A 24878-nucleotide genomic window follows, 5' to 3' on the forward strand; every position below is an offset into this window, starting at 1 on the left:
GCTACAGTGATTAGGTAGGCTTTAACGTATTCAGCCTTTCTGTATAGGCCTACAGCAAAGTAGAAAGAGTTTGGCCTCATAAAATAATCCCCCAAACTGTCACGATCCATACGCAAGGAGACAAGGGAGAAGATCCAAATGCAGTAAGTGTATTTATTGGGGAAATCCGTACTCACAAACAGTCCAGGCAGGGGTCAAAACCATAAGATCAATCCAAACATGAAACAAGAACAGACGAGAAACCAGGACTCCGAAATGGCGTGATAATAGATAAGGACTCCGTGACACATACTAAAACAGACAGGGTATAAATACACAGGGAATAGACAATGATAATGGGGAAATGGCTGAGTGCAATGATCAGTGATTAGGAAACAGCCGAGTGCAATGAGAAGACAAGGATCGTGGGAAATGTAGTTCACTAGTGTGATGGACACCGTGGGGAAGGAGGACATCTAGTGGTGACCCAAGGAACATAAACCAGACACTGTGACATAACCCCCCCTCTACGGAGCGGCTACCAGACGCTCCAAGACCCACAAAAAACAAACAAAACAAAAGTCCAGGCGGGAGGTGGAATGGTGGAGGATCAGGGGGAGGGATGGGGGGCCAGGTCCATGGAGGGGAACAGGAACAGGGGATGACAACTTAATCGGCGGCCGTGGCGAAGCAGACAGTCCATCGGGCGGCCAGAGCGGAGACGACAGTCCATCTGGCGGCCAGGGCGGAGACGACAGTCCATCTGGCGGCCAGGGCGGAGAGGACCCCTCGGGCGGCCACGGGGGTGAAGACCCCTCGGGTGGCCATGGCGGAGACGACCCCTCGGGTGGCCACGGCGGAGACGACCAGGGTGAAGACCCCTCGGGTGGCCACGGCGGAGACGACCAGGGTGAAGACGACCACTCGGGCGGCCATGGCGGAGACGACCAGGGTGAAGCCGACCACTCGGGCGGCCATGGCGGTGAAGACCAAGGCGGAACAGAGACAGACCCTGGCTCAGGAACTGGAACAGACACCACCGGCTCAGGAACTGGAACAGACACCACCGGCTCAGGAACTGGAACAGACACCACCGGCTCAGGAACTGCAACAGACACCACCGGCTCAGGAACTGCAACAGACACCACCGGCTCAGGAACTGCAACAGACACCACCGGCTCAGGAACTGCAACAGACACCACCGGCTCAGGAACTGCAACAGACACCACCGGCTCAGGAACTGCAACAGACACCACCGGCTCAGGAACTGCAACAGACACCACCGGCTCAGGAACTGCAACAGACACCACCGGCTCAGGAACTGCAACAGACACCACCGGCTCAGGAACTGCAACAGACGCCACCGGCTCAGGAACTGCAACAGACGCCACCGGCTCAGGAACTGCAACAGACGCCACCGGCTCAGGAACTGCAACAGACGCCACCGGCTCAGGAACTGCAACAGACACCGGCTCGGGAACTGGCTTGACGTAAAGCTCAGGCTCGGCAGACGTGACGTGAAATCCAGGCTCGGCAGACGTGTGTCCCCTCCATGCATGCAGTACTGCCAATGCATAAAAAAGGAAAACAGCCCTCTTGGCCATGGCAGGACTTACGGGAACAGCGTCTGGCACAGGAACCGTCTCTGCATCGGCAGACGTGACGTGGACAGTCTCTGGAACGGCCGACGTGACGTGGACAGTCTCTGGAACGGCCGACGTGACGTGGACAGTCTCTGGAACGGCAGACGTGCTGTGCCTCCTCCACGCATGCAGTACCGCCACCGCATAGAAGAGGAAGACCGCTCTCTTGGCCGTGGCAGGACTGATGGTGGGCGGCTCCGAGACAATCTCAGGGACGACAGCGGGCTGCTCGGAGGGGACGGCCTCCGGGACGACAGCGGGCTGCTCGGAGGGGACGGCCTCCGGGACGACAGCGGGCTGCTCGGAGGGGACGGCCTCCGGGACGACAGCGGGCTGCTCGGAGGGGACGGCCTCCGGGACGACAGCGGGCTGCTCGGAGGGGACGGCCTCCGGGTCCTTGGGGAGGCTGAAGGTCTTCCTCCTCCGCCGTTTCTGACGAAAATGTGCCGGCTCTGGACTGGACGGGCACCACGGCGAACAGAGCTCTGGGCAGGGCAAAATCAGCGGTGGGTGGAACTCTGGGCTGGATCTCACCAACCCAGGGCCGAAGGGGGGCCAAGGTGGAGGGTGGTGTTGGCCTTGTTCTCGACCACCTCCTCCTCCTCTGTGACCTCCCCGGGTCCCACGAAAAATAACCAGACGGGTCCCCTTAAAACAATCCCTCCTCTCCCGCTCGATGGCTGGGGAAGAGAAGCTGGAACTCATACTGCTGGATCTAGGTGTGACGGAGTCCTTCTGTCACGATCCATACGCAAGGAGACAAGGGAGAAGATCCAAATGCAGTAAGTGTATTTATTGGGGAAATCCGTACTCACAAACAGTCCAGGCAGGGGTCAAAACCATAAGATCAATCCAAACATGAAACAAGAACAGACGAGAAACCAGGACTCCGAAATGGCGTGATAATAGATAAGGACTCCGTGACACATACTAAAACAGACAGGGTATAAATACACAGGGAATAGACAATGATAATGGGGAAATGGCTGAGTGCAATGATCAGTGATTAGGAAACAGGGAGACAAGGATCGTGGGAAATGTAGTTCACTAGTGTGATGGACACCGTGGGGAAGGAGGACATCTAGTGGTGACCCAAGGAACATAAACCAGACACTGTGACACAAACAGCTGTCCAAATTTACCAAAAACAATACATTTTATTGTCACTAATTAATATATATATTCATCACAATCGAAAATATTTTTTTTTTTAGAATATTTATTAGTGATGCATGCAATGATTGCAGAATAACCAAAAAAATGCAAAGAATGGCAATCACTGATTTTTGAAATCCAAAACAAATCCAAATCAGAAATAGTGTCTAACTATTGCGTCCCTTGTTGCACGTGTTTGCTCGTTCTGGCAGAATGCAGGAGGTTGGTTAGGGTCTCCAAGGGGCTCAGGTCACGTGCATCATTGTCAGCACAGAGAGGGACATTGCGCTTAGTAGCGATGTTGTGCAGGACAATACAGGCAAGGGTTATGTTGCATGCTTTCTGTGGTTCCGCTCTCAGGGAGTTAAGGCATGCAAAGCAACCTCTTAAGAACTCCATTAAGTCTTTTTTTTATTTCAATACATCTACATTTGAAACTTGTTATAAATATCCTCAATGTACCGTGTTTGTGTTGTAGGTCTCAGATGAGCGGACTGCAGGAAGAGGATGGGGTGTTTTTTTTTTAATTTTTTTCATTTTTTCTTTTTTCATTTCATTTCAAATAAAAATAAACTTATATTGACCCCACACTGGCTATTCTACTTGTTGGTCTTTACATATCTATAGTTCTACATTGTGATTTCCTATCCTGTTTGAGCACTGGTTATCCAGATTTGGTGATCCTGAAAAGTTCCTATCCGGATCAGATTGATCCAATCCGATGTTGCTTTAAAAAACCGGCTCAAAAGTAAACTGGATTACGTGATCACGGATCGCAAAAAAAAGGATTACTAAATCCGGATAAATTTTATCCGGATTAAACCTTTTGAAAAACCGGGCCCAGAGTGTTAAAGTTTGTAATCTACTATTTTGGTCCCTGAAAGATATCTGTCTGTAAGTATTTGTTTGATAGTGATCTTAGCTTCCTTTAGATTCCGAATTTAGTCATTTTAGCATGTTTTCTATTCGTAATTTGTAAGGAATAATGTGGCGCTAGTAGCCTACTGTTAGCATTCCTATGGTATTTTCCATTAATATTAGCATTGTGCTAATGCGATCGTTTTTTGAGGGTTTTAGTTCATTCTAAGCTACTTATTTTATATTTGCATTGTACATTCACCCTTTTGAGATTGTAATATGCATTATCTTTGTTTGTATGTTACAGTTTTACAGTCTTTCCAGTAAAACTCCATAAAAGAGCAAGACGCTTCCTGGTTCTTTATTGTAAACTGTCAGCTATCTGTAAAGCTAGTTCACACACACTAGTAAAGGCAGAATAATTGCAGTATTTATTATAAATGATTTATCCATGCACATCTTTTTTTATTTTATTTGTGTGCTCTCGTAATCTTAAATCAAACTTCCCCTCCCTCTTGCAGTGACATCTCTTCTTTTCTCTGATGATGTGTTTACTGGCGTGAGGATGGGACAACCTGTCTTGAGATCACGCATTAGCAAACCACAACCACCCAACAATCATTTCCCAGTGGATAAAATTAAGTCCCGCCCAACATTTTTTTCTTGTCCGAGAAGGATATTTCAAACGGATATTCACACAATAGGGAAGAAAAGACTCTTGCAACTTATTTTTCATGCCACTTTAAATATTGAATTTCATTAAGTGTAAAAAAATATATACCGGTATATATATTGTGTTATTATGAATAAAAACTGGTACAGATCAAACTTTGTGTAAACAATAGGCCTATGTATAATCTAAATGGTTGGTATTGCTATTATTGATATTGATATCAAAGAATAGCCAGGAACTCACCAAAATTGTCTAAATGAGGTGCATAATCCAAATACTCCAATTAGGGAAACACTTCAAAAAAGTCTGCACACTAAAATTTAAGGGTTTTTACAAGATAAAACCACTGCTTTAATGAAAAAGTGGCAAAAGTTTTGGTCATGACCTTTCTCAATACTTAGTGTTGTGGAAAATATACAATTATCCTGTTACAAGTAGCCTATGCATTTTTTGTGTGTAAAACTTCTGTATTGTAATCAACCACACTTGTAACTGGTTTATTAAGAAAGTGGTTTATAAAGAAAAACGCCACAATTGTTATTGTAACCGATTTATTAAGAAAGTGGATTATAAAGAAAAACCTACCACACTTAATGTAGCATTTAGTAAAAAGCATGCTGGTAGAAAAGAGAGGAAGAAACATGTATTAGAAAGAGCTTTGCTGGAGAAAGAAGAAAAATGCATGCATTACCGTCGGATGTGTTGCGGACAAGGCGCAGGAGGATGTAACAAAGAAGAAAAGTTAGAAGAAGGAGAACAAAGAGGCGAAAGGCTTTAGACATGTCTGAAAGGAATTCCCAGAACTCATGACACCTCACGATTTCGGATTAGATAAATTGTCTGTAAGAGACTTATAAATTATGAGGGGAATTTTAAGTACTGATGACCTCAAGGATTAGGATCTGATTGATTGTCTGTAGAAGACTAATAAATAATAAGGGGATTTCCAAAGATGACGACCTCAAGAATTCAGATGGTCTATAAAAGGCTAAAAGGAGAAGATGAAGGCAGATGCTGATTCTTTGGAACAGCTTCTCCAGTGATGCCATGCCATTGATGCCTCTGACCGACAACGATTGTAAAATATTTGCTTTTGATGTTGTATTGTCTTTTTTAAATATATATCAGTAGGCTACTTTATAAAGTAACCTGTAAATAATAAAACTATGTAATTGAAACTAAGAAGCTCACCTGCCAAAAGTCTTTGATTTCTAAAAAAGTGAGCTTAACAGACCACAAAGAAGTCTTCTATGGATTATAAGTATGAAAATCCAGAAGCTTATTTTAGGACAGATTTGACTTACTTTACAGAACCTGAGAATAATCAAAAGGTAAAAGTCTAGAAAAAAAATGCACCGGAAAACAGTCAATATTAATATTACCATCAGGACATCTGAATTGTATAGGTTGGTCTCAGAATGTCCTTAAGCTAATCTCAGATTGGTTTCATTATTCCTCTAACTATCTTACACTCTCTCAGAAAATTTTAATTAAATCTTAGCCGGTTAGCACTGTGTCCTTAAAGATGAGACTCCTTCCATCTTGCTTCCCCGCATATGCCCTCTTGCATCTTTTATGTTACCTCGGCTCTTATATTACAAAATTGTATTCACAATTTGCTGTTCTTGCCTTACATGCATTTGTTTTTAAACTATTATCCTCACAGACTCTTAAAAGCATAAGCAATTGTAGTCAATGTAGTCTTTGCAACGGGCCATGCAGTGCAGTTGTATGAGGGTGTATGCTGAGTGCTGATGCAGGTGTGAGACTTACAGAGAGAATGACTGTGTTTACACCCAGGGTCTGGAACAAAGGCCCCTCTTTATGAGCACACTTAAATCATTAAAAGAGGAGCAGGAAGACAAACATATGAGAGAAGTGTATCCACTTCAGCTTAATGTGTTCCTGACACGCATATTTCATTGGCGCCGCTATGAGACAAAGAGACTGCACAGGAGGTAAGCCTACCTCTGGCTCTCTTCACAATATTTTTTTCTGTTTTGAAAGATTGTACTGTGTTTTTAACTATGATTATTCATCCATTAACTGTAAAAATGTGTAAGCATGCACAGCAAAATCTCCAGTGTTGAAATCCTGGTGTTAAAGAGTCCTAGAGTAAAGAGTTAATTTTCTGGTGTTGAATTAACACTGCTAGTGTAAACCGCACCCTCTGGCTGGTGAAAATATGTAGAGTTAAATCTATAAACACCGAGAGAGTGTAATTAGTTACATCCGGGACATTTACGCGCTGGGCGCGACGAAACGAACTGAAACTTTTTTCAAAGACGCCATTTTCTTTGACTCGCGCCGCAAGGCATATAAGGAGGGACAACGCAGATATAATATCATATTAAGTGTTTATGTATGCATTTTATATCATTTTATTACATCATATTGTTTTATAACAATATTTATGTGCTGTCCACGGCTAAACCGCTCTCAGAAAGGCATTTCCGTCGACGCGCGATGAGGAGCAGACGAGGATGAGGTTGCTTTTACACAGGGAAACGACGAAAGTACGTGTTTTGTCTAATCTACAATATGTATTTTTTTAACATATTGATTTATAGCGATATTTAAATGCTCTGCGCGCTGAACCGAGCCGAAACTTTTCTCAAAGGCGACATCTTTGGCTCAATACGGAGCTGACGACGACGAGGATTGCTTGTAACATTAACAGGGAAAACTCCGAAAGTAAGTGTTTTTAACCAAATTTAAAACATGTATTTCATGGCATTATATTGTTTTATAACGATATTTATATGATGTGCGCGCCTAAACCTTTCTCACAGACTAGGCCCGTTACATCTTTGACTCGTGACGCAGTGCAGACACGGAGTTTGCATTTAACAGTGAAAACACAAAGTAAGTGTTTTAACTCATTTACAATACGTATTTCATAATGATATTTTTTATGACAATATTTGTGATGTGCAAATATCATAATGTATTTATCCTCAAACTATCTTTTACTCTCGTTTGCCAGCACACCTATCTTAACTGAAAACATGTATGGTGTTTACTAGAACCTAGTGAAGGTAAGATTTAACACAACATATGAGAGAATCATGTGCATAAAGGTAAAAAAAAAATCATTGTTTTGTTGCCATTTGGTATAACTAGATTTTTTTGTGTTTCATGACACTCATTTTGAATTTGTCAAATTACTTTACAAAAGTAAAGGCCATTGCACACTGAGTCCGAAATTTTCGTATATGTGTTTTTTCGTCAAAGAAAAATTGTCAAAGCACCATTCAAACTGCTTGTTACGGATGCGAAAAACGCAGAAAATCAAACCCGTTTAGATTTTTTTTAATGACGGATGAAAGTTTCGGAGGCAGTGTGCAAGCGTGATTGACATAACGTGAGGTCGTATTTATTTTTTAACTTGTGGAAATTTTGGATTTCTTAATTCTTTTTTTCTTTTCTTTTTACTTAAAACGAATTTTCAAACCAATTGTTTTCATGATTTGACAGGTAGATGTTTTCTTGCTTTTTAATTTTAGACTCAACTGATTGGGAAATCCCTGCCCATCACCTGCCCCCAACATCACAAAGCCACCAGAAGGGAACAAAGATTCTTCCGGCAGCTGACCATTTAGTGAGATTTCGTAATGTGCGTGTCTTAATTTATTCCTAAAGGGTTATTTCACCCAAAAATGGAAATTATGTCATTAATTACTTACCCTCATCTCGTTCCAAACATGTAAGACTTTCTTTCATCTTCACAATACAAATGAAGATATTTTTAATGAAATCTGAAAGCTTCCTGTCCCTCCATTGACAGTCCACGCAACTACCACTTTCAAGCCCCAGAAAGGTATAAAGGTATATCATTAAAGTACTCCATGTGATGCCAGTGTTTTAATATCAATTTGACTATGCAAGTGCTGTGTTTGCAGCAATAAAACATTTACCACTTAATTTATAAAATATTAATTTCCAACATGCGTTCATGAGAACATTACAACTCGTGCATGTTGTTGACGTGAGAGCAGATGTTAAGTAAGCGTGCATTGAAGATTAATAATTTGTAAATAAAGTTGAGTTTTTTTGTTTGTTTTTCGTGCAAACAAAGCACTCTTGTTGCTTCGTAATAAAAAAAATTGAGGTTAAACTTGAGTCACATGGATTACTTATGATTTCTTTTATACCTTTCTGTGGCTTTGGAATTTATAGTTGAAAAGGCTGTTGATGAAGGGACAGAAATCTCTTAGATTTTATAAAAAATATCTTCATTAATTGTTCTGAAGATGAGCAAAACTCTTACTGGTTTGGAACAACATGAGGGTGAATAATTTGACAGAATTTACTTTTTTTTTTTTTTTTGAATTAAGTATTTTATTTACTTGGAAAAAAGTAAATTCAAGTCTTAATCTAACCAAAATAGTTTCTTGTTTGAGTCACAAAAGTCTAAGATGATTTAACTTTTTCCACCATAAACTTGTATTTATAAAACACAAGTATTAATTGTAATTGGTCTGGTTTTGTGTTGTGTAGGGAACCAGCACTCCAGGATATTTTGATAAAGTTGGATCTGCACGGCCTTTCCTGCTCTGTGAAACAACTATATATGCACTGAACTTTACTGTTAGCAACTGGACACAACTGATCCACTCATATCCTGCAACTGTTGTTCATCCGCTGAATGTTGTGTTGACTCAAGTACTGCTGTACTGTTGCAAAGTCGAAGGTACTCAACTTCACAGGACTTGCATTCACTGACATGTACAGGACTTGAAATATTACAGAGATACAGACAATTTGATGAGCAGCTTTCACATAATCATGATGACAGAAATGCCTTTATTGTGCCTTCATAATTTATTTTAAAAGTTAACCTATGATGTAAAGGGGCTTGTTCGTTAATAAAAAAAACTAGTTTGTTAAAACAACTGTTTGCATTTTGCCTTTTTTTAACCTTACAATGAAATGAATTCTACTATGTTCCCAGACTAAGGTTACAATTTAACTTTCTGGATTGTTTTGATGTGCATTCAATGTTAGGTTAAATTATTTGCTTTTATACTCAATTTGAGTCCCATTTAACACTCCTGAAATGTATATATGACTCCCTCCATTTTGGAGTTAAAATAACACTTTTGAAAGTGTGAAATATATACATTACTCACGGAATACATTTGAACACTGTAAGTGTTCAAATGTACTCCATGAGTGATGTATATATTTCACACTTTCAAAAGTGTTATTTTTAAACACTGTAAGTGTTCAAATGTACTCCACGAGTAATGTATATATTTCACACTTTCAAAAGTGTTATTTTAACTCCAAAATGGAGGGAGTCATATATACATTTCAGGAGTGTTAAATGGGACTCAAATTGAGTTAAATGTACACTGGCGTTTTTGCTGTGTGGGGAAAAAGGCTTCAAAAGGTGTTTTTTATTTTATTTTTATTTATGTATTTTTTATTTTATTTTATTTATTTTGTTTTATTTTATGGGAAAAGTAAACTGTTTTAATGATTAGCTCAAAAGTAAATCATGGTCACTCCATGGTCACTTTGGTGTTTGTGTGATCTCAAGGCCACTGGGTTCTGTTATTTTACATATGAGAAAAAATACAACCAATCTCCATTGTATTATTTTCTTTGTATTTATAACATTTCCGGATTTTTAACTTGTGACTTTTGAAATTGACTATGAGTCAGCTTAAGCTATAAACAAAAAGTAATGTGCAGAATGCGGTGACATGATTTACCGTGTCATTCTTGACATGTGCTGTACTTAATATAGAGCCATTGTCAACAATATAAAATTCTTGGTTGACTGGCAATAGATAGCCAGTCAACCATACAATAGTCAACTATTGCCAACAATGTAAACATCCATTCCAAAGCATATTTAACTAGGTGTTTAATCAAAGCCTATCAACCGAAGGCAAACACTATTTTGATTGTTTTTAGCTAACAAACATCACATGTTCTCACTATGGATGACCAAGTATAAAGGGAAGTCAGAGCAGATGAGCTGTAACCACATTTTCTGAGTCAAGATCTGTTTATAAAATCCAGAGGTTAAATTGTATTTTTTAAAGCAAAATGACTAGTTTTGACACAACACTAGGAATCTGTGTTTTTCGTCCAGGAATTTGAGGTGTGATTGACTTTTCATAATTTCAAGTTGTTCAATCTCCCTCATTACTTTAATTGCAGTGCTGCGGGATGTCATGGAGCTGACAGAGTAAGTAATGTTTTTATGGCTCGTGTCGTGTCCCTTCACAGACACATTCACACATGCTATACAGCTTTTGACTTTGTGCCTTCTGGTTTGATAAGCGTGCACATGGACGGACACGCCTCACTTTATGGCTTCATCAGATCTCCGAGTGTACGATAATACAGTGATACCTCTGAGGGTATATTGACTTGTTTATGGTAGTGCACTGGATCTCATTGGCTGCTTGTGTACAGAACTTATCAGAGAAACTCATTCCCTGTTCTTATGTTCATTAAGGAAGTTTACCTTCAATCCCAAGGAGGGGATAGACAATCCAGCCATGGTGACTGAAGATGATACAGGTTAATGAGTTCTTGTATTTGGCATTATTAGTGCCTTTTTGTGTGTGGATAGACTGGATACTTTGAGATTTAGAAGAATTAAAATGATTTGATTGTGTTTTTTATTTATTTTTGTTCATTGTTTTTTACTGATACCACTACATGTTTCAGATATCTGTTCTATACCAGGGTTTCCCAAGATGGAAAGCTAATAATGAATTAAATCATACAAATAAAAAAAATAAACATCTACTAAAAATAATAAGTATTTAATTTGATTACCTGTATGTCATGTGACCATTAACCAACATCAGAGAACTACAAACATTCCACTGTGTTGTTAAATTATTGAAATATTGACTTACAATCTCATTTTTGGTCTTCAAATAAATATTTTAGATCAAAGAGGTTTGTCTAGCAAAAAAGTTTGGGAATCCCTGCTCTATAGGCTACCATAATTATATTTTATAAACAAATACAGTACAGAATAATACAAATACAAAACGCTGCTAAAATGTGTTACCATAGTTTAGTATACCGTAAAGTGTACAGATTGTTCATTTAACTCCAGTCTGTGCTGACAGAAAATGTGTCAAATCCCACACCACGTGTGTGTGTGCTGAGGAGGGAAGAAGGAGAAACCTTTGGCTTCCGTCTGCGTGTGGAAAGAGGGCGGCAGGGTCACATAATCAGGCATCTGAATTCATTGGGTGTGGCAGAGCGGAGTGGGCTCAAGGATGGGGACCACCTGCTTGAAGTCAATGAGAAGTTTGTTGACAATGTGGAACACATGAAGGTGAGAAGTCCTGATCTTTGTTTTGCAATTATTGTATGTTTTTTACTGTACAAGCTATAAACATATGGTTTTTGTTTCAGGCTTTGCAACAGATTACTTAATTATGTTTGTCCCATTTTCTTAGGTGGCCCGTATGATTCAGGTGAGTGGATCACAGTTCTGCTTTCTGGTGTTAGATGAAAAGGCCTACGACCAGGCTGTTTCTGAGGGCCGTGACCTTAGAGAGTTGGCTAAAGCCAGCCGCGGAGAAGGATGGAGGCCTCCTCGTCTCTGCCACATCAAGAAAGATGCAACCGGCCTGGGCCTCAACATACTGCCTGTGGAAGGTAAGAATCACAGTATCTCACATAAAAAAAATCAAAAAAAAATCTGTGATGCTGTTTGTAAGTTCATTTTAAAAGAAGTGAGGTTAAAGGTCAAGTGTGCATTTTCTGGTTTATCTGGTGTAGGTGAGAAAGGCAAATTCGCAGCAAGCCCAGTGAAAGGAGGTGCCGCAGAGAAGGCAGGAGTGAGGAAAGGTGACCGGCTGATCTGGATGGATGGGGCCATGGCCTGTGGACTCACACACTCTGCCATCAGCAGAATGGTAAGCAAGGACTTGCTTTAGATACACTGTGGCGTGGCAAACCGTTAGTCTGCTATGAGCGAGAGATGGGGAGGAGGAGCGCAGAAGTAAAACCCTGCCCTCAATATTCCATTTCACTTGGAAATACGCCACAACACTGGAGAAAAGTTGTTTGTAACTTCTGGTTCACGGGGACTTTAAGGTCAGAGGTGCCAATTCATGTGTGAAAATTATTATTCATGCTCCCTCCCAACTATTCTTTCACAATTTGAGCCTGATGCCTGGAATATGGTCATGATACGTCCTCCTACATGGTTGTTTAAGAAATGAAAAGTTACATAATAATAATAATTCATTACATTTATAAAGCGATATTCTCTGCACTCAAAGCGCTTTACATAAGGGGGAATCTCCTCAACCACCACCAATGTGCAGCATCCACCTGACCTACATACTAGCATATAACATGCTAGAAACATAATAATCACTGCAATAATAATCATTTATTATTTGTCTATTTATAATCCAAACAGTGACCTTTTTTTGACCAAGCAATCAATATATTACAGGATGGCATATTGGTGCCTATATGTTTTAAAACTTATAACCATATTTCATATTTAATTTCAAGTGATGAAATTTTAAAAAGACCATTATATAAATAAATAAAAATATATATTTGTATTGTGTAGGTAATGTTTTCGTTTCAGTTTCACTGTTTGATCTGTTCCCGGTCTCCTTAGTTTCCTTGTTAGCTAATTAGTTTCCATAATTCCTAATTCCAACCACCTGTTCTCGTTTTTCTTTTCTTTTTCTTTTTACGTTCTCTGTTTACAAGCCCTGAGTTTGCTAGTTCATTTGTTCGTTTATGTGGTTGTGTTATATACTCAATTCCTGATAATCTCCTGTGTGTTTGATTTTTGGATTTAATTTAAAGACTTTCCTGTTTATACTTCAATACACCACGTGTGACAGAAAAACGGACCAAAACAATGGACTCACCGGCAGTCCAGCTGCTGGAACAGAAAATGTCACACCCATAGATTTCTCCATCTGTCGAGCCTAACCCACTTCCCCGATCACTCCTTATGAGCTTTTTTTCACTAGTTTGAACAAGCACACAAAGATTCGCATCACGGGTTATGGTTCTCAAGGAACGTTCACTAAGTTCATGGAGTGGGTTCTGGTGAACTGGGGGTCCCTGTAAACATCATCTGCCCTGCTGAAGAGGCCGTCACCAGCCCCGCTCCAGATCAAGAGTCCATCCATGAGCCTGCCACGATGCACAAGCCACAACCTGAAAGGAGGACAGAGCCAACCATCGCCTAGGAGCCCAAGCTTTGCAAAACGCCTGACCAGGTGCGTGAGCCGGGTACATCGTCCATCCCTGTGGAGCTGCTTGTAGAGTTCGAGGGCATGGAGGAAAGCCCCACCCACAGCCAACGTGGATGTGTTGTGCCTGGCCTCTGGGAATTATTTTGAAAGGGAAGTGGAAGTTTACCTGGTTCTCCCAGCCCTGCTACTCCCACCCAGCTTGAAATCTCCTCTGTTGCCAGAGATCCTGCCCAGCCTCCCTTTCCTACCTCCTCTACCAAAAGCAGCTAGTTCTTCAGCTCCGTCTCTGCTGGTTCACTTCAGCTCCTCGGTTCCTCCTCTGAAACCACTCTGGATTTGCCTAAATTCTTCAGTTCTCCAGCGTTGCTCAGGCAATAGGTTCCCCCGGCTCTGCCTCCAGCCACTGATCCAGTCACTCCACCTCGGTCCATCGACCTGTCAGCTCTTCCTTGGCTTCTCCTTCCCTCGGTTTCACTAAATACCATCGCCCTTGTGGCCCAGGTGCCCTGTCTATGCCATGGACTTCTGAGCCATCCGATGCGCTCCGTCTCTACACCCCTTTGCTCTGTCTGGCTCCGCTTCCCTCTGGCTTCACCTCGGTCCTTAGTCCCACTTGCTCCGCCTTAGACCTCAGGCACCTTGGCTCCACCTGAGATGTGCCTCGCTGTGGCTTTGCCTCGGCCTCCAGGCCTATAGTTTGTGTTATATTCTATATTCCTGATAATCTCTTGCGTGTTTTTTATTTATTTATTTATTATTAAAGACTTTTCCGTTTATACTCCTGCGTCAATAGGCTACACCCGCGCAGGACAATATCAAAATTTACTTTCTACCTTAAAATGTACTTATAGCCACAATAATAAAACAGACGGTAAAACAGAAAGAAACATGAATTAGAATTCATCGAAAGTGGCCTGGCCATAAAACATGACCAGTTCTTGTATATACAGTGTACAGTTTCAACAACACAAAGACACTAAAATAATACAGCAAACATTAACCAAATAACAGAAAATGTAACAAAACACCATAATGTATACTACTGATTACAAAAATAAGCAGAAACTAAATATTATCATCATGAGACTATTTTTCACAGTAAATTATATGGCAATTCTTAGTTCGAACTTCCAAAATGTTACATTGTGTTTTTTTGTACAATTACATGCAATGTTAAACCATAATTTTTTTCCACTTTATATGGCAACTGAAAGTTAAAATATTTGTTCTTGCAAACATTTTTGCAGTGTACAAAGCTCTTCTGAGCTTCTTTGCTGTGTGAAACTCATGGGCAGCATGCAGACCTTTTGTCACTCACATGTTGGTTATTTCCAGGTGAAGAAGTGCAGTGATCACATGACAGTGCTGGTTATTGACAGTGAGAGTGAGAAGAGTTATGCCTGTAGGAAAATGCCCATTCTCCCAGCCCTGGCTGACGCAGAGAACATGCCGTATCGGCCCCACAGACTGCATTTGGTGTTGGGGCCGGAAGGGTACGGCTTCGTGCTCAGGCTGGAGACGGTTGGAGCAGGACGCACTGGTGAGAGGCAAACACACACTTTGACATGTAATTTATCTGTAATCTATTTGTACAGCTACACAAATGGATTGCTGTCTACATATGTATGTTTGGTTTATACAGACCACATGATGAGAGACGTGGATAATGGCAGCCCTGCTGAACTGGGAGGTGTTAAAGAAGGTGAGATGCTTCTTGAAGTGAACGGAGAATCCACAGACTCACTGAGTCATGATGAAGTTGTCAGCAAAATCAGACAGAGTGGGCAGCAGGTCGACCTCACAACTATGCCACCTCAGGGCCATGACTTCTACACTAAGGTGAATATACAAAGTATAATATGGGGGTGATTCTTCAATTATGGACACTTTTGACTTCTTGAAAAAAAATTAAGTTTCTTCAAATAGCATTTATCAAGTGTTTAAAAAATTCACAGGAATAAAGTTCTGATTATGGCCTTGATCAACCAAAGTGATCAGTGTGGTGTGGATATTTGATATTGTGTGTGATGGTAATTTGTACAATTTGTGGTGTTTTTTTGGAGAAACAAGCCTGGATTAAAAAAAAAAAAAACTACTTAGTTTGTAATCAACTAACTTTGAACTACTTTGAAAATAAACGAAATTCAGAAATTTTAACGCATTTGGTAATGAAAATTTAAAGCAAAAAAGAAAAAGAAAAAGAAAAAGAAGGAGCTAGGCTACTCTTAGGATCATTATTAAAAAAAAACACACAAAATATTTATTTAATAAACTCAATTAGCTTAATGCTAATCAAAACGTAATGCTTTGCGTGATGATGATGACAGCATAACAATTCTTTGTTATAAAATTAACACAAATAAATATTTAATGAAAAAAAAATATTTATTGAAGATATATGAAATGTTGTTTTAAACATTTTTAATTAAGAAAAGGGAAGAAACACAATAAAAACATTTAAAGGTAACAAATCTACAACTGAACCAAACTGATATTTATTATCTTTCTTTATGTTCACCTAATTGCAGAATCACCCATTGGCAGATTGATAAATCAATAATGAATTCGTCAAAAAAATAAAAAATTTATACATTTTTTTTTAAGATAGATCGTATTTTATGATCTAATGTCCGTTTGTCTACTTTTCAGCTGGGCCTTTCCCCCTTACTGTTCTGTGTGGATGTTACATCTGGTAGCCCGGAGAAAAAGGAAATCCCAATGACGCTGAATCCTGCAGTGCCCTCTGTTGAGCCTGAGGTGGATGTGCAGATTGATCCTAATGTTAGACGCTGTGACGTGCAGAGGGGCTCGGCTGGTTTTAGCTTCCAGTTGGATTGCGTCCAACAGAAACCTGGAACTTTCATCAGCCAGGTACAATGAAGCCCATTCACTGACAAATCAGCCTTTAGACGATACTGACTTCAGATGTTTGGACTGGATAGAAATGAACCTTTGTTCTGGATCTGTGGGAACTCTTCACAAAAGTATACTCTTGGAAAATCAGCCCATTTACAGTATCATGGGAGTCTTCATTTGTTAGAAATGATAGAATTACATAAACAGTACAGTTTATAAAACAACAGTGATGCAACTAAGTTACATGCTCTGACATAGCCTATTTTACTTGTAGAATACAAGTAAAATATATAATTTCAAGTAGATATGACGGTGTATTACTTAAAATTACCAACATTTTTTAGGTAGCAGCGGGAGGCTCAGGTTCAGGTCTGCTTCAGGGTGATGTGGTGGTGGAGGTGAATGGACAGAATGTGGAGAAAAAGTCTGTGGAGGATGTGATCTTACATGTGAAGAGAGCAGGAGACACTCTTTCTTTACTAGTAGTAGATCAGAAAGGTTATGACTGGCTGAAGAAGAATGGGAAGCCAATCACTGTGAACAAACTAGCAACAATCTCTGAGGTAGGCTATGCAATATGTATTGTTGTGCTTTCTCGTGTTTGGTTTATCAGTGTCGGTGGAGGCATGAAGAGAAGCACACACAAACAAAATGTCTTACGCTAAACCTAAACAAGCAGTAAACTTAATCCCTGCCTAGTAAGCCATATCTGATTGGCTAATACTGTGATTGTAACACACACACACACACACACACACACACACACACACACACACACACACACACACACACACACACACACACACACACACACACACACACACACACACACATCAGCAAAAACATCAACTTCGTTAACTTTATTTATATTTGTTCATGTACCATTTGTTTCAGGAGGAAAGTGTTTCGAGTGCTGCTAAACCCCCAACACTGAAGACTGATGACTTGTCTGATGATGACCGGACTTAGTCAGTCATAGTTGGAATGGCCATAAAACAGTCCTGATAATGTCAATGAGATTAGTACTTTGAGAATTATCTTTAAATAGTGTTTCACTGGTTAGCTAATTTCTCTGAACTATATTTGCACTTCAACATCTCAGTTTTTCTGTATGAAACTGCCTAAACCGTGTGTAAAGCGGTATCGCGCTTTGTTTGGTAACCATAGAAACCGGAACTATGGTAACGGGGCCAGAGTTTAGTTTTGACAAACGGCGGAAAAGACGAAAGAGAAAGGCTGAAAAGGTTCACGGTTAAAAACAGTAAAACGCCACGGAGAAACAAGTACAACTACAAGGTTTAGCTTCGGTCAATTGGGGAACAAGGTTTGTAGAGTGAACGAAATATATATTTGAGCTACTTAAAATGTTTATTGTAAAATGTATAATTTGATAATGCTAACGGATTGAAACTAATGTAATGAGCTGTGTAAGTTAACGTTAACGGTCGAAATGTGATGGTAATGCATGGTTTATTTGATTTTACCCAGCTCTTACGTTGGTTGATGACACGGACGGCAATAAAAGTCATTTAACCATCAGTTCTGGCCTTCTCAATATTGACTGGATGCTACAGTAAGAGCTTGCGGCCATCGCCACCTGCTGCACAACGTGGCTACAAGATCCGACGGCAATACCCGCGATGTCCAGCAGATGACAGAAGTTGGTCAGAAAATAAAACAGTTCATTGAAAAGTGCTCAAAATGGAAGAATCACAGGCTGCTTCAGTAAGTCAAATGGACATGAATGAACAGATCACAAGTCTACAACAAGAAATTCAAGATTTAAAAGACTCACTTATAGATGAAATTGAGGATAGACAAAACATTAAAGATTCAATCACACGAAAAGAACAAATCTTAACAGAGCTTCAAAACAAAGCTCAAAGCATGACAGAGTTGCCAAGACGTTCTGAAAGAGTTAAAGTACAAACGGAAAAGATGAGAACATTCCAAAAAGAAGAAATGAGTAAAAAGGAAAAAAAACTAACAACTCTTTATGAACAATGGAAAAAACAGGTACGCGAAACAAGAGAAAGGTTAAAGTTAGACATCACAGACAAGGAGATGTCAGAACTGGCAGACATAATAGAGCAAATGAGAAATGATGTATCAAATTTATATTCAGAAATAAGAGACCAAATGGCACCATCATCTGACATAAGAAGAAAGATTGATGCATGTGATGCAATAACTCGTGACATTGTAAGGATAATTCTGGAAAGAGTAAGTGGTGTTGATGAGGATTTTGATGCAGAGCGCGAAAGAACTCGTTTACGTGGACTTTTAAAGCACGACTATGCCCAGTCCATATACGGCTCAACCGCAGCATCAAATCGCAGCCAACGGTCCTCAGCTTCACAGCTCACAGCAAAACGAGCCGACGCAGCGGCAGAGCTAGCTGCAAAAGAGGCTGAATATGAGATCGTACTAGAGGAACAAAGACAACAGGAAAAGATAAAAGCTCTAGAGGAGGAGCACAAGAAAAAAATGGCAGCTCAAACATCAGAGTTGGAACGCTTGAAAGCACAGAAGGACGTGAGAGCAGCTCGAGCCAGGTTTGAAGCATATGACAGAGAGTTATCACAGGTGGATGATGTTCGGTCAATAAAAAGTGAACAGGTGAGCCCATACCTCACATCCGAACAGCCCACACCAGCACTCTCTTTCATTCCTGTGCAAACAATTCCCCCTAGTGTCACTCAACTAGCTCAAGCAGTGCAGGACAGCATTAAACTGAACAGACTTCCTACGCCAGAACCAACAGTGTTTAGTGGCGAACCAATAAGCTTTATTGAATGGAAATCCACGTTTATATCACTGATTGAACAAAAGGGCATCTCAGCAGCAGACAAGTTGTACTATTTGAAAAGATATGTAACGGGCCCAGCTCGAAAATGCCTTGAAGGAACTTTCTTTAGAAACGACGAAGAGGCATACAAAGACGCTTGGGACAAATTAAACCAAAGGTACGGCCAGCCCTTCGTGATACAGAAGGCATTTAGAGAAAGGCTATCAAACTGGCCTAAGGTGCAGTCTAGAGATGCTGATGGACTAAGGGCATTTGCAGATTTCATAAACGCATGCATGCTTGCAATGCCTCATGTAAAGGGGCTACAAATACTTAACGACAGCGAAGAAAACCAAAAAATGTTGCACAAACTACCAGACTGGATAAGTGCGAGATGGAACAGGCAGGTAACAAAGACTTTAATGGAGGGTGGTGAGTTTCCAAGTTTTAGTGCTTTTGCCTCCTTCCTCTCGTTAGAAGCTGAAGTCGCCTGCAATCCAGTCACCTCCATTCATGCACTTCGCTGCACGGAAACAAACAACGACCAAAGACACACAAAGGAAATCAAAAGAAACAAGGCAAGTGTATTTAACACAAACACAACTGAACAAAGTGATAGAAGGACAATAACAAAAACACCTTACGGCTTTCCATGCACAATGTGCCAAGGCACCCATCAACTTCACAAGTGCACTGACCTCTTGAAAATGTCTCTAGAAAATAGAAGGAAACATGTAAAAGACAATAGACTTTGTTATGGCTGTTTAAAACAAGGACACAGTGCTAAGGACTGCAAACGCCGCCTCATTTGTGAAACTTGCACAAAGCGACACCCAACATGTCTTCACGATGAAAATTACAGGAACGGTCTGCAAAGAGAAACACGCGTGAGCACAAACAATGCAACTCAAGGTAACTCACCTGAAACAGCAACAGCCATGTCACTTAATGTTGCCAGATCTGAACAGTCAGTCAGTACCTCAATGATAGTTCCAGTGTGGCTGTCAACTACTACTAACCCACTCAAGGAAAAACTGGTCTATGCGTTATTAGACACACAGAGCGACACTGTATTCATTGATCAGGATGTCACACATGAGCTGCAGGCAGATGTTTGTCCAGTAAAGCTGAAACTAACTACCATGATGGGTAGAAATGCAGTTGTAAGCAGTGGAAAGGTGTCTGATCTCTTAGTGAGAGGTTATAACTCAGCCACAGTCATAAAACTCCCCACTGCATACACAAAGGATTACATACCTGCTAACAGAAAACACATACCTACATGTGAAACAGCCAAACAGTGGAGTCACTTGCTACCTATTGTAGACGAGGTCCCTCCACTCCTCAGTTGTGAAGTAAGTCTCCTCATAGGTTATACTTGTCCTAGAGCTCTCGCACCAAAACAAGTCATCTTAGGCAAAGAAAATGAGCCCTATGCCATTCACACTGATTTGGGATGGAGCATAGTGGGCAACTCGACAACATGCAACGAAACCGATTTGGCGAGCAGTCTCTGTCACCGAGTCACTGTTAAAGAAATCCCTCCCTCCACTCCAGCAGATGCAATACGTGCTTTGGAAAGAGATTTCAAAGAGACTGACGGGAATGAAAAGACTGTGTCGCAAGAGGATTTAGTATTCCTTCAGAAACTCGAGCATGGCATAACACAGACTGAAAGTGGACATTTCGAAATGCCATTACCATTTAAAGAAAGACCACTAATGCCAGATAACAGACAACTCGCTGAAACCAGACTAAACCAGCTCAAACGCAAATTCATGAAAGATGAAAAATACAAAATGGACTACATGAAATACATGAGCGACATCATCAAAAGAGGTGATGCCGAAGAGACGGATGATAATGGACCGCCCGGAGAGACATGGTACATACCGCACCACGGCATCTATCATCCAAAGAAACCTGAGAGGTTGCGCGTGGTCTTTGACTGCTCTGCAAAGCACAAAGGTACCAGTCTTAACGAGCATTTACTGAACGGTCCTGACATGATCAACAACCTAACTGGTGTGCTTGTGCGCTTCAGACAGCACCAAGTAGCTCTCATGTGCGACATCGAAAAAATGTTTCACCAGTTCCAAGTCAAGGAAATTGATCGTGACTACTTGCGCTTCGTATGGTGGAAAGATGGAGACATGAACAGCCAACCACAAGCATACAGGATGGCAGTACACCTCTTTGGCGCCGTTTCATCACCCGGTTGTGCGAACTATGGACTCAAACATTTAGCCAAAGAGAACAGTTCTGCCTATCCAGTTGGCTCACAGTTCATAGCAAGAGACTTCTATGTAGACGACGGAGTCACCAGTGCAGAGACAGTAAAGGATGCTATACAACTGGCAAAGGAAGCACGTGAACTATGTGCAAAGGGTGGACTAAGGTTACACAAATTCGTGTCCAACAACTCTGAAGTTTTAAAAAGCATTCCAGCTTCAGAGCATGCAACAGATACAAAAACAAAGGACTTGACGTTTAAGGAAACTCAGACAGAGAGAGCACTTGGCATTTATTGGAATGTGAATAAGGACTGCTTTACATTCAGCATTGCACTAAAGGACCAAACACCAACCAGGCGTGGCATCTTGTCCACAGTCGCAGCAATATACGACCCCCTTGGCTTCATTGCTCCCTATGTGCTCAAAGGAAAGGGGATTCTCCAAGAAATGTGTCGTCAAGGAACAGACTGGGACGACCCACTACCTGAACATCTTAAGCCACGGTGGGAGTGCTGGAAAGGAGATCTACACAATCTAAAAAATGTGCAAATCAGCAGATGTTATGTTCCTGCTGATTTTGGAGAAGTGGTAAAAAGAGAAATACACCACTTTTCTGATGCAAGCACCTCAGGATATGGACAGTGTTCTTATCTCAGACTCATAAACAAACGGGAAGACGTTCACTGTACCTTCATCATGGGCAAAGCACGTGTCTCTCCAACAAAGGTTACTACAATCCCAAGGCTAGAACTTACCGCAGCCGCAGTATCAGTCGCTGTAAGTAACACGCTAAGAGAGGAACTGCTCTATGACAATATTGAGGAATTCTTCTGGACAGACTCAAAGGTCACTCTAGGATACATAAACAACGATGCGAGACGGTTTCACACGTTTGTTGCTAATAGAGTGCAGAAAATCCGCAACAGTACCTCACTGCAACAATGGTTTTATGTGCCTACCAACGAAAACCCAGCAGACATGGCATCCAGGGGCACATCTATAAATGAACTGCTTTCATCTAATTGGTTCACAGGCCCTCACTTCCTGTGGGATAAGAAAATACAGCTTCCAACAAAAGAGACCGCTGTACTTCCAGTAGGAGACCCAGAGGTGAGAAAAGTACAGACACTAAGCACAGGTACGGTTGAACATACAAGCCTTAGTGACCGGCTCACAAAGTTCTCATCCTGGTCCCGTGCAGTCAGCGCAGTCGCACGTCTCAGACGATACCTGCTCAAAGACAAATCAAAGACACTCACAACTGTAACTGAAAGACAAAACACAGAAACTGTGATTATCAAAGATTTACAAAGACAAGCATATCAAAACGAAATAGAGACATTAAGCAAAGGCAAACAACTTCCAAAGAACAATAAAATGTACAACTTGGATGTTTTCTTGGATAAGGACAATGTGCTCAAGGTGGGAGGAAGGCTCCATCACTCATCTCTTCCCAGCTCATTGAAACATCCCACAATCATTCCCAGAGACCATCATGTCACAAAACTGATAATTGCTCACTGTCACGAAAGGGTCAATCATCAGGGAAAGGGCTTCACAATGAACGAGATACGATCCAATGGCTATTGGATTCCAAAGTTGAGTCAAACGGTTGCATCCTGCATTCGCCAGTGTGTGTTCTGTCGGAAACAAAGGAGACCTGTGGAAGGACAAAAAATGAGAGACTTACCCACAGAAAGAATGGAACACTCTCCGCCTTTTACATACTGTGGTATGGACGTTTTTGGTCCGTTCCTGACCAAACAAGCAAGGAAAGAATATAAAAGGTATGGCCTCCTTTTCACATGCTTTTATTCACGTGCAATTCATGTCGAAATGTTAGAGGACCTATCAACGGACACTTTTATAAATGGGCTCAGATGCTTTATCGCTCTAAGAGGCTCTGTCAGACAAATAAAATGCGATCAGGGTACTAACTTTGTAGGTGCCAAAAACGAACTGAATGCAGCACAAGGCGAAATTGACACTGACAAACTGACAACCTTCCTTGCAGAAAAACAATGTGATTTTGTCCTAAACACACCTCATGCTAGTCACGCAGGTGGAGTATGGGAACGACAGATACGGACTGTGAGAAACGTTCTTAATGCAACATTGGCTCTCACACCAGGTCGACTCACCGACTCTTCACTTAGAACCTTCTTGTATGAAGCAGCTGCTATCGTAAACAGTCGCCCCCTTACAACAGATAGTCTCAACGATCCAAACAGTTTGGAGCCGCTAACTCCAAATCATCTTGTCACAATGAAAACCTCAACTCCTCTGCCTCCCCCAGGACAGTTCGTTAAGGAGGATTTGTATGCACGGAAACGATGGCGTCAAGTACAGTACTTGCTCGAACAGTTTTGGAGCAGATGGAAAAGGGAGTACCTGCAGAACATGATGGTCAGACAAAAATGGCACAAGCCTAAAAGAAACATGCAAATAGGCGACATAGTAATGGACAAGGATGAAATGCAACCACGATCCCAGTGGAAACTTGGGCGAATCTTGGACACTGTGAAAGATACAGATGGACTTGTCAGAAAGGTCAAAATAGGCTTTGCAGACAGAAATCTTACCAAAAGGGGTCAACGTGTGAACAAAATGTCTGTAGTAGAACGCCCAGTTCATAAGTTAGTTCTGCTACTAGTAGATAGTGAAAAGTAAATTTACAATACATAAGTGTATTGAAATGTTGAAGTTACAGTTGTAACATGTTTACAAGATTATTTCTATATTTTGGTTAAGTAACTTGAAGAAATTATTTGTGTTTTTATGTGTGTAACAGCAAATAATTTGGTGGGAGTGTAAAGCGGTATCGCGCTTTGTTTGGTAACCATAGAAACCGGAACTATGGTAACGGGGCCAGAGTTTAGTTTTGACAAACGGCGGAAAAGACGAAAGAGAAAGGCTGAAAAGGTTCACGGTTAAAAACAGTAAAACGCCACGGAGAAACAAGTACAACTACAAGGTTTAGCTTCGGTCAATTGGGGAACAAGGTTTGTAGAGTGAACGAAATATATATTTGAGCTACTTAAAATGTTTATTGTAAAATGTATAATTTGATAATGCTAACGGATTGAAACTAATGTAATGAGCTGTGTAAGTTAACGTTAACGGTCGAAATGTGATGGTAATGCATGGTTTATTTGATTTTACCCAGCTCTTACGTTGGTTGATGACACGGACGGCAATAAAAGTCATTTAACCATCAGTTCTGGCCTTCTCAATATTGACTGGATGCTACACCGTGCATGATCCCAATTCTGCATAATCATCCAGAGTGCTGTAAAGCCATATGGTCTGCATTGCAGGAAGACATTAACATATTTAATCTCTGTGTTTCTGAGAAGTATTATCTATTATATCAGTATTTTAACATGTGCTCACTATGTTTTGCCATGTTGTGACTTATAAATCTACCATTTTTGCATTATTTCATCCTGAATAAATTATCATTTAAATGGGGTCAAA

At 40.9% G+C, this 24878-nt stretch overlaps 1 protein-coding gene and 1 long non-coding RNA gene across 2 annotated transcripts; both read left to right on the plus strand.

Moving 5' to 3' along the window:
* Nucleotides 1-6261: 6261 nt before the first annotated feature.
* On the plus strand, nt 6262-17506 carry nherf4b (NHERF family PDZ scaffold protein 4b). Its single transcript, XM_079608205.1, has 11 exons — nt 6262-6266; nt 10483-10510; nt 10784-10848; nt 11412-11623; nt 11748-11949; nt 12073-12209; nt 14859-15063; nt 15166-15362; nt 16173-16394; nt 16724-16942; nt 17274-17506. The coding sequence occupies exons 2-11, from the start codon at nt 10497-10499 to the stop codon at nt 17346-17348; spliced, it is 1548 nt and encodes a 515-aa protein (XP_079464331.1). The 5' UTR covers nt 6262-6266; nt 10483-10496; the 3' UTR covers nt 17349-17506.
* On the plus strand, nt 6565-9196 carry LOC306995603. Its single transcript, XR_013796895.1, has 5 exons — nt 6565-7002; nt 7101-7173; nt 7295-7346; nt 7815-7924; nt 8809-9196. It is a non-coding gene; the product is annotated as an uncharacterized lncRNA (long non-coding RNA).
* Nucleotides 17507-24878: the final 7372 nt, after the last annotated feature.

The sequence above is a fragment of the Phoxinus phoxinus genome, assembly GCF_949152265.1.
Source record: "Phoxinus phoxinus genome assembly, chromosome: 3".
Lineage (NCBI taxonomy): Eukaryota > Metazoa > Chordata > Actinopteri > Cypriniformes > Leuciscidae > Phoxinus > Phoxinus phoxinus.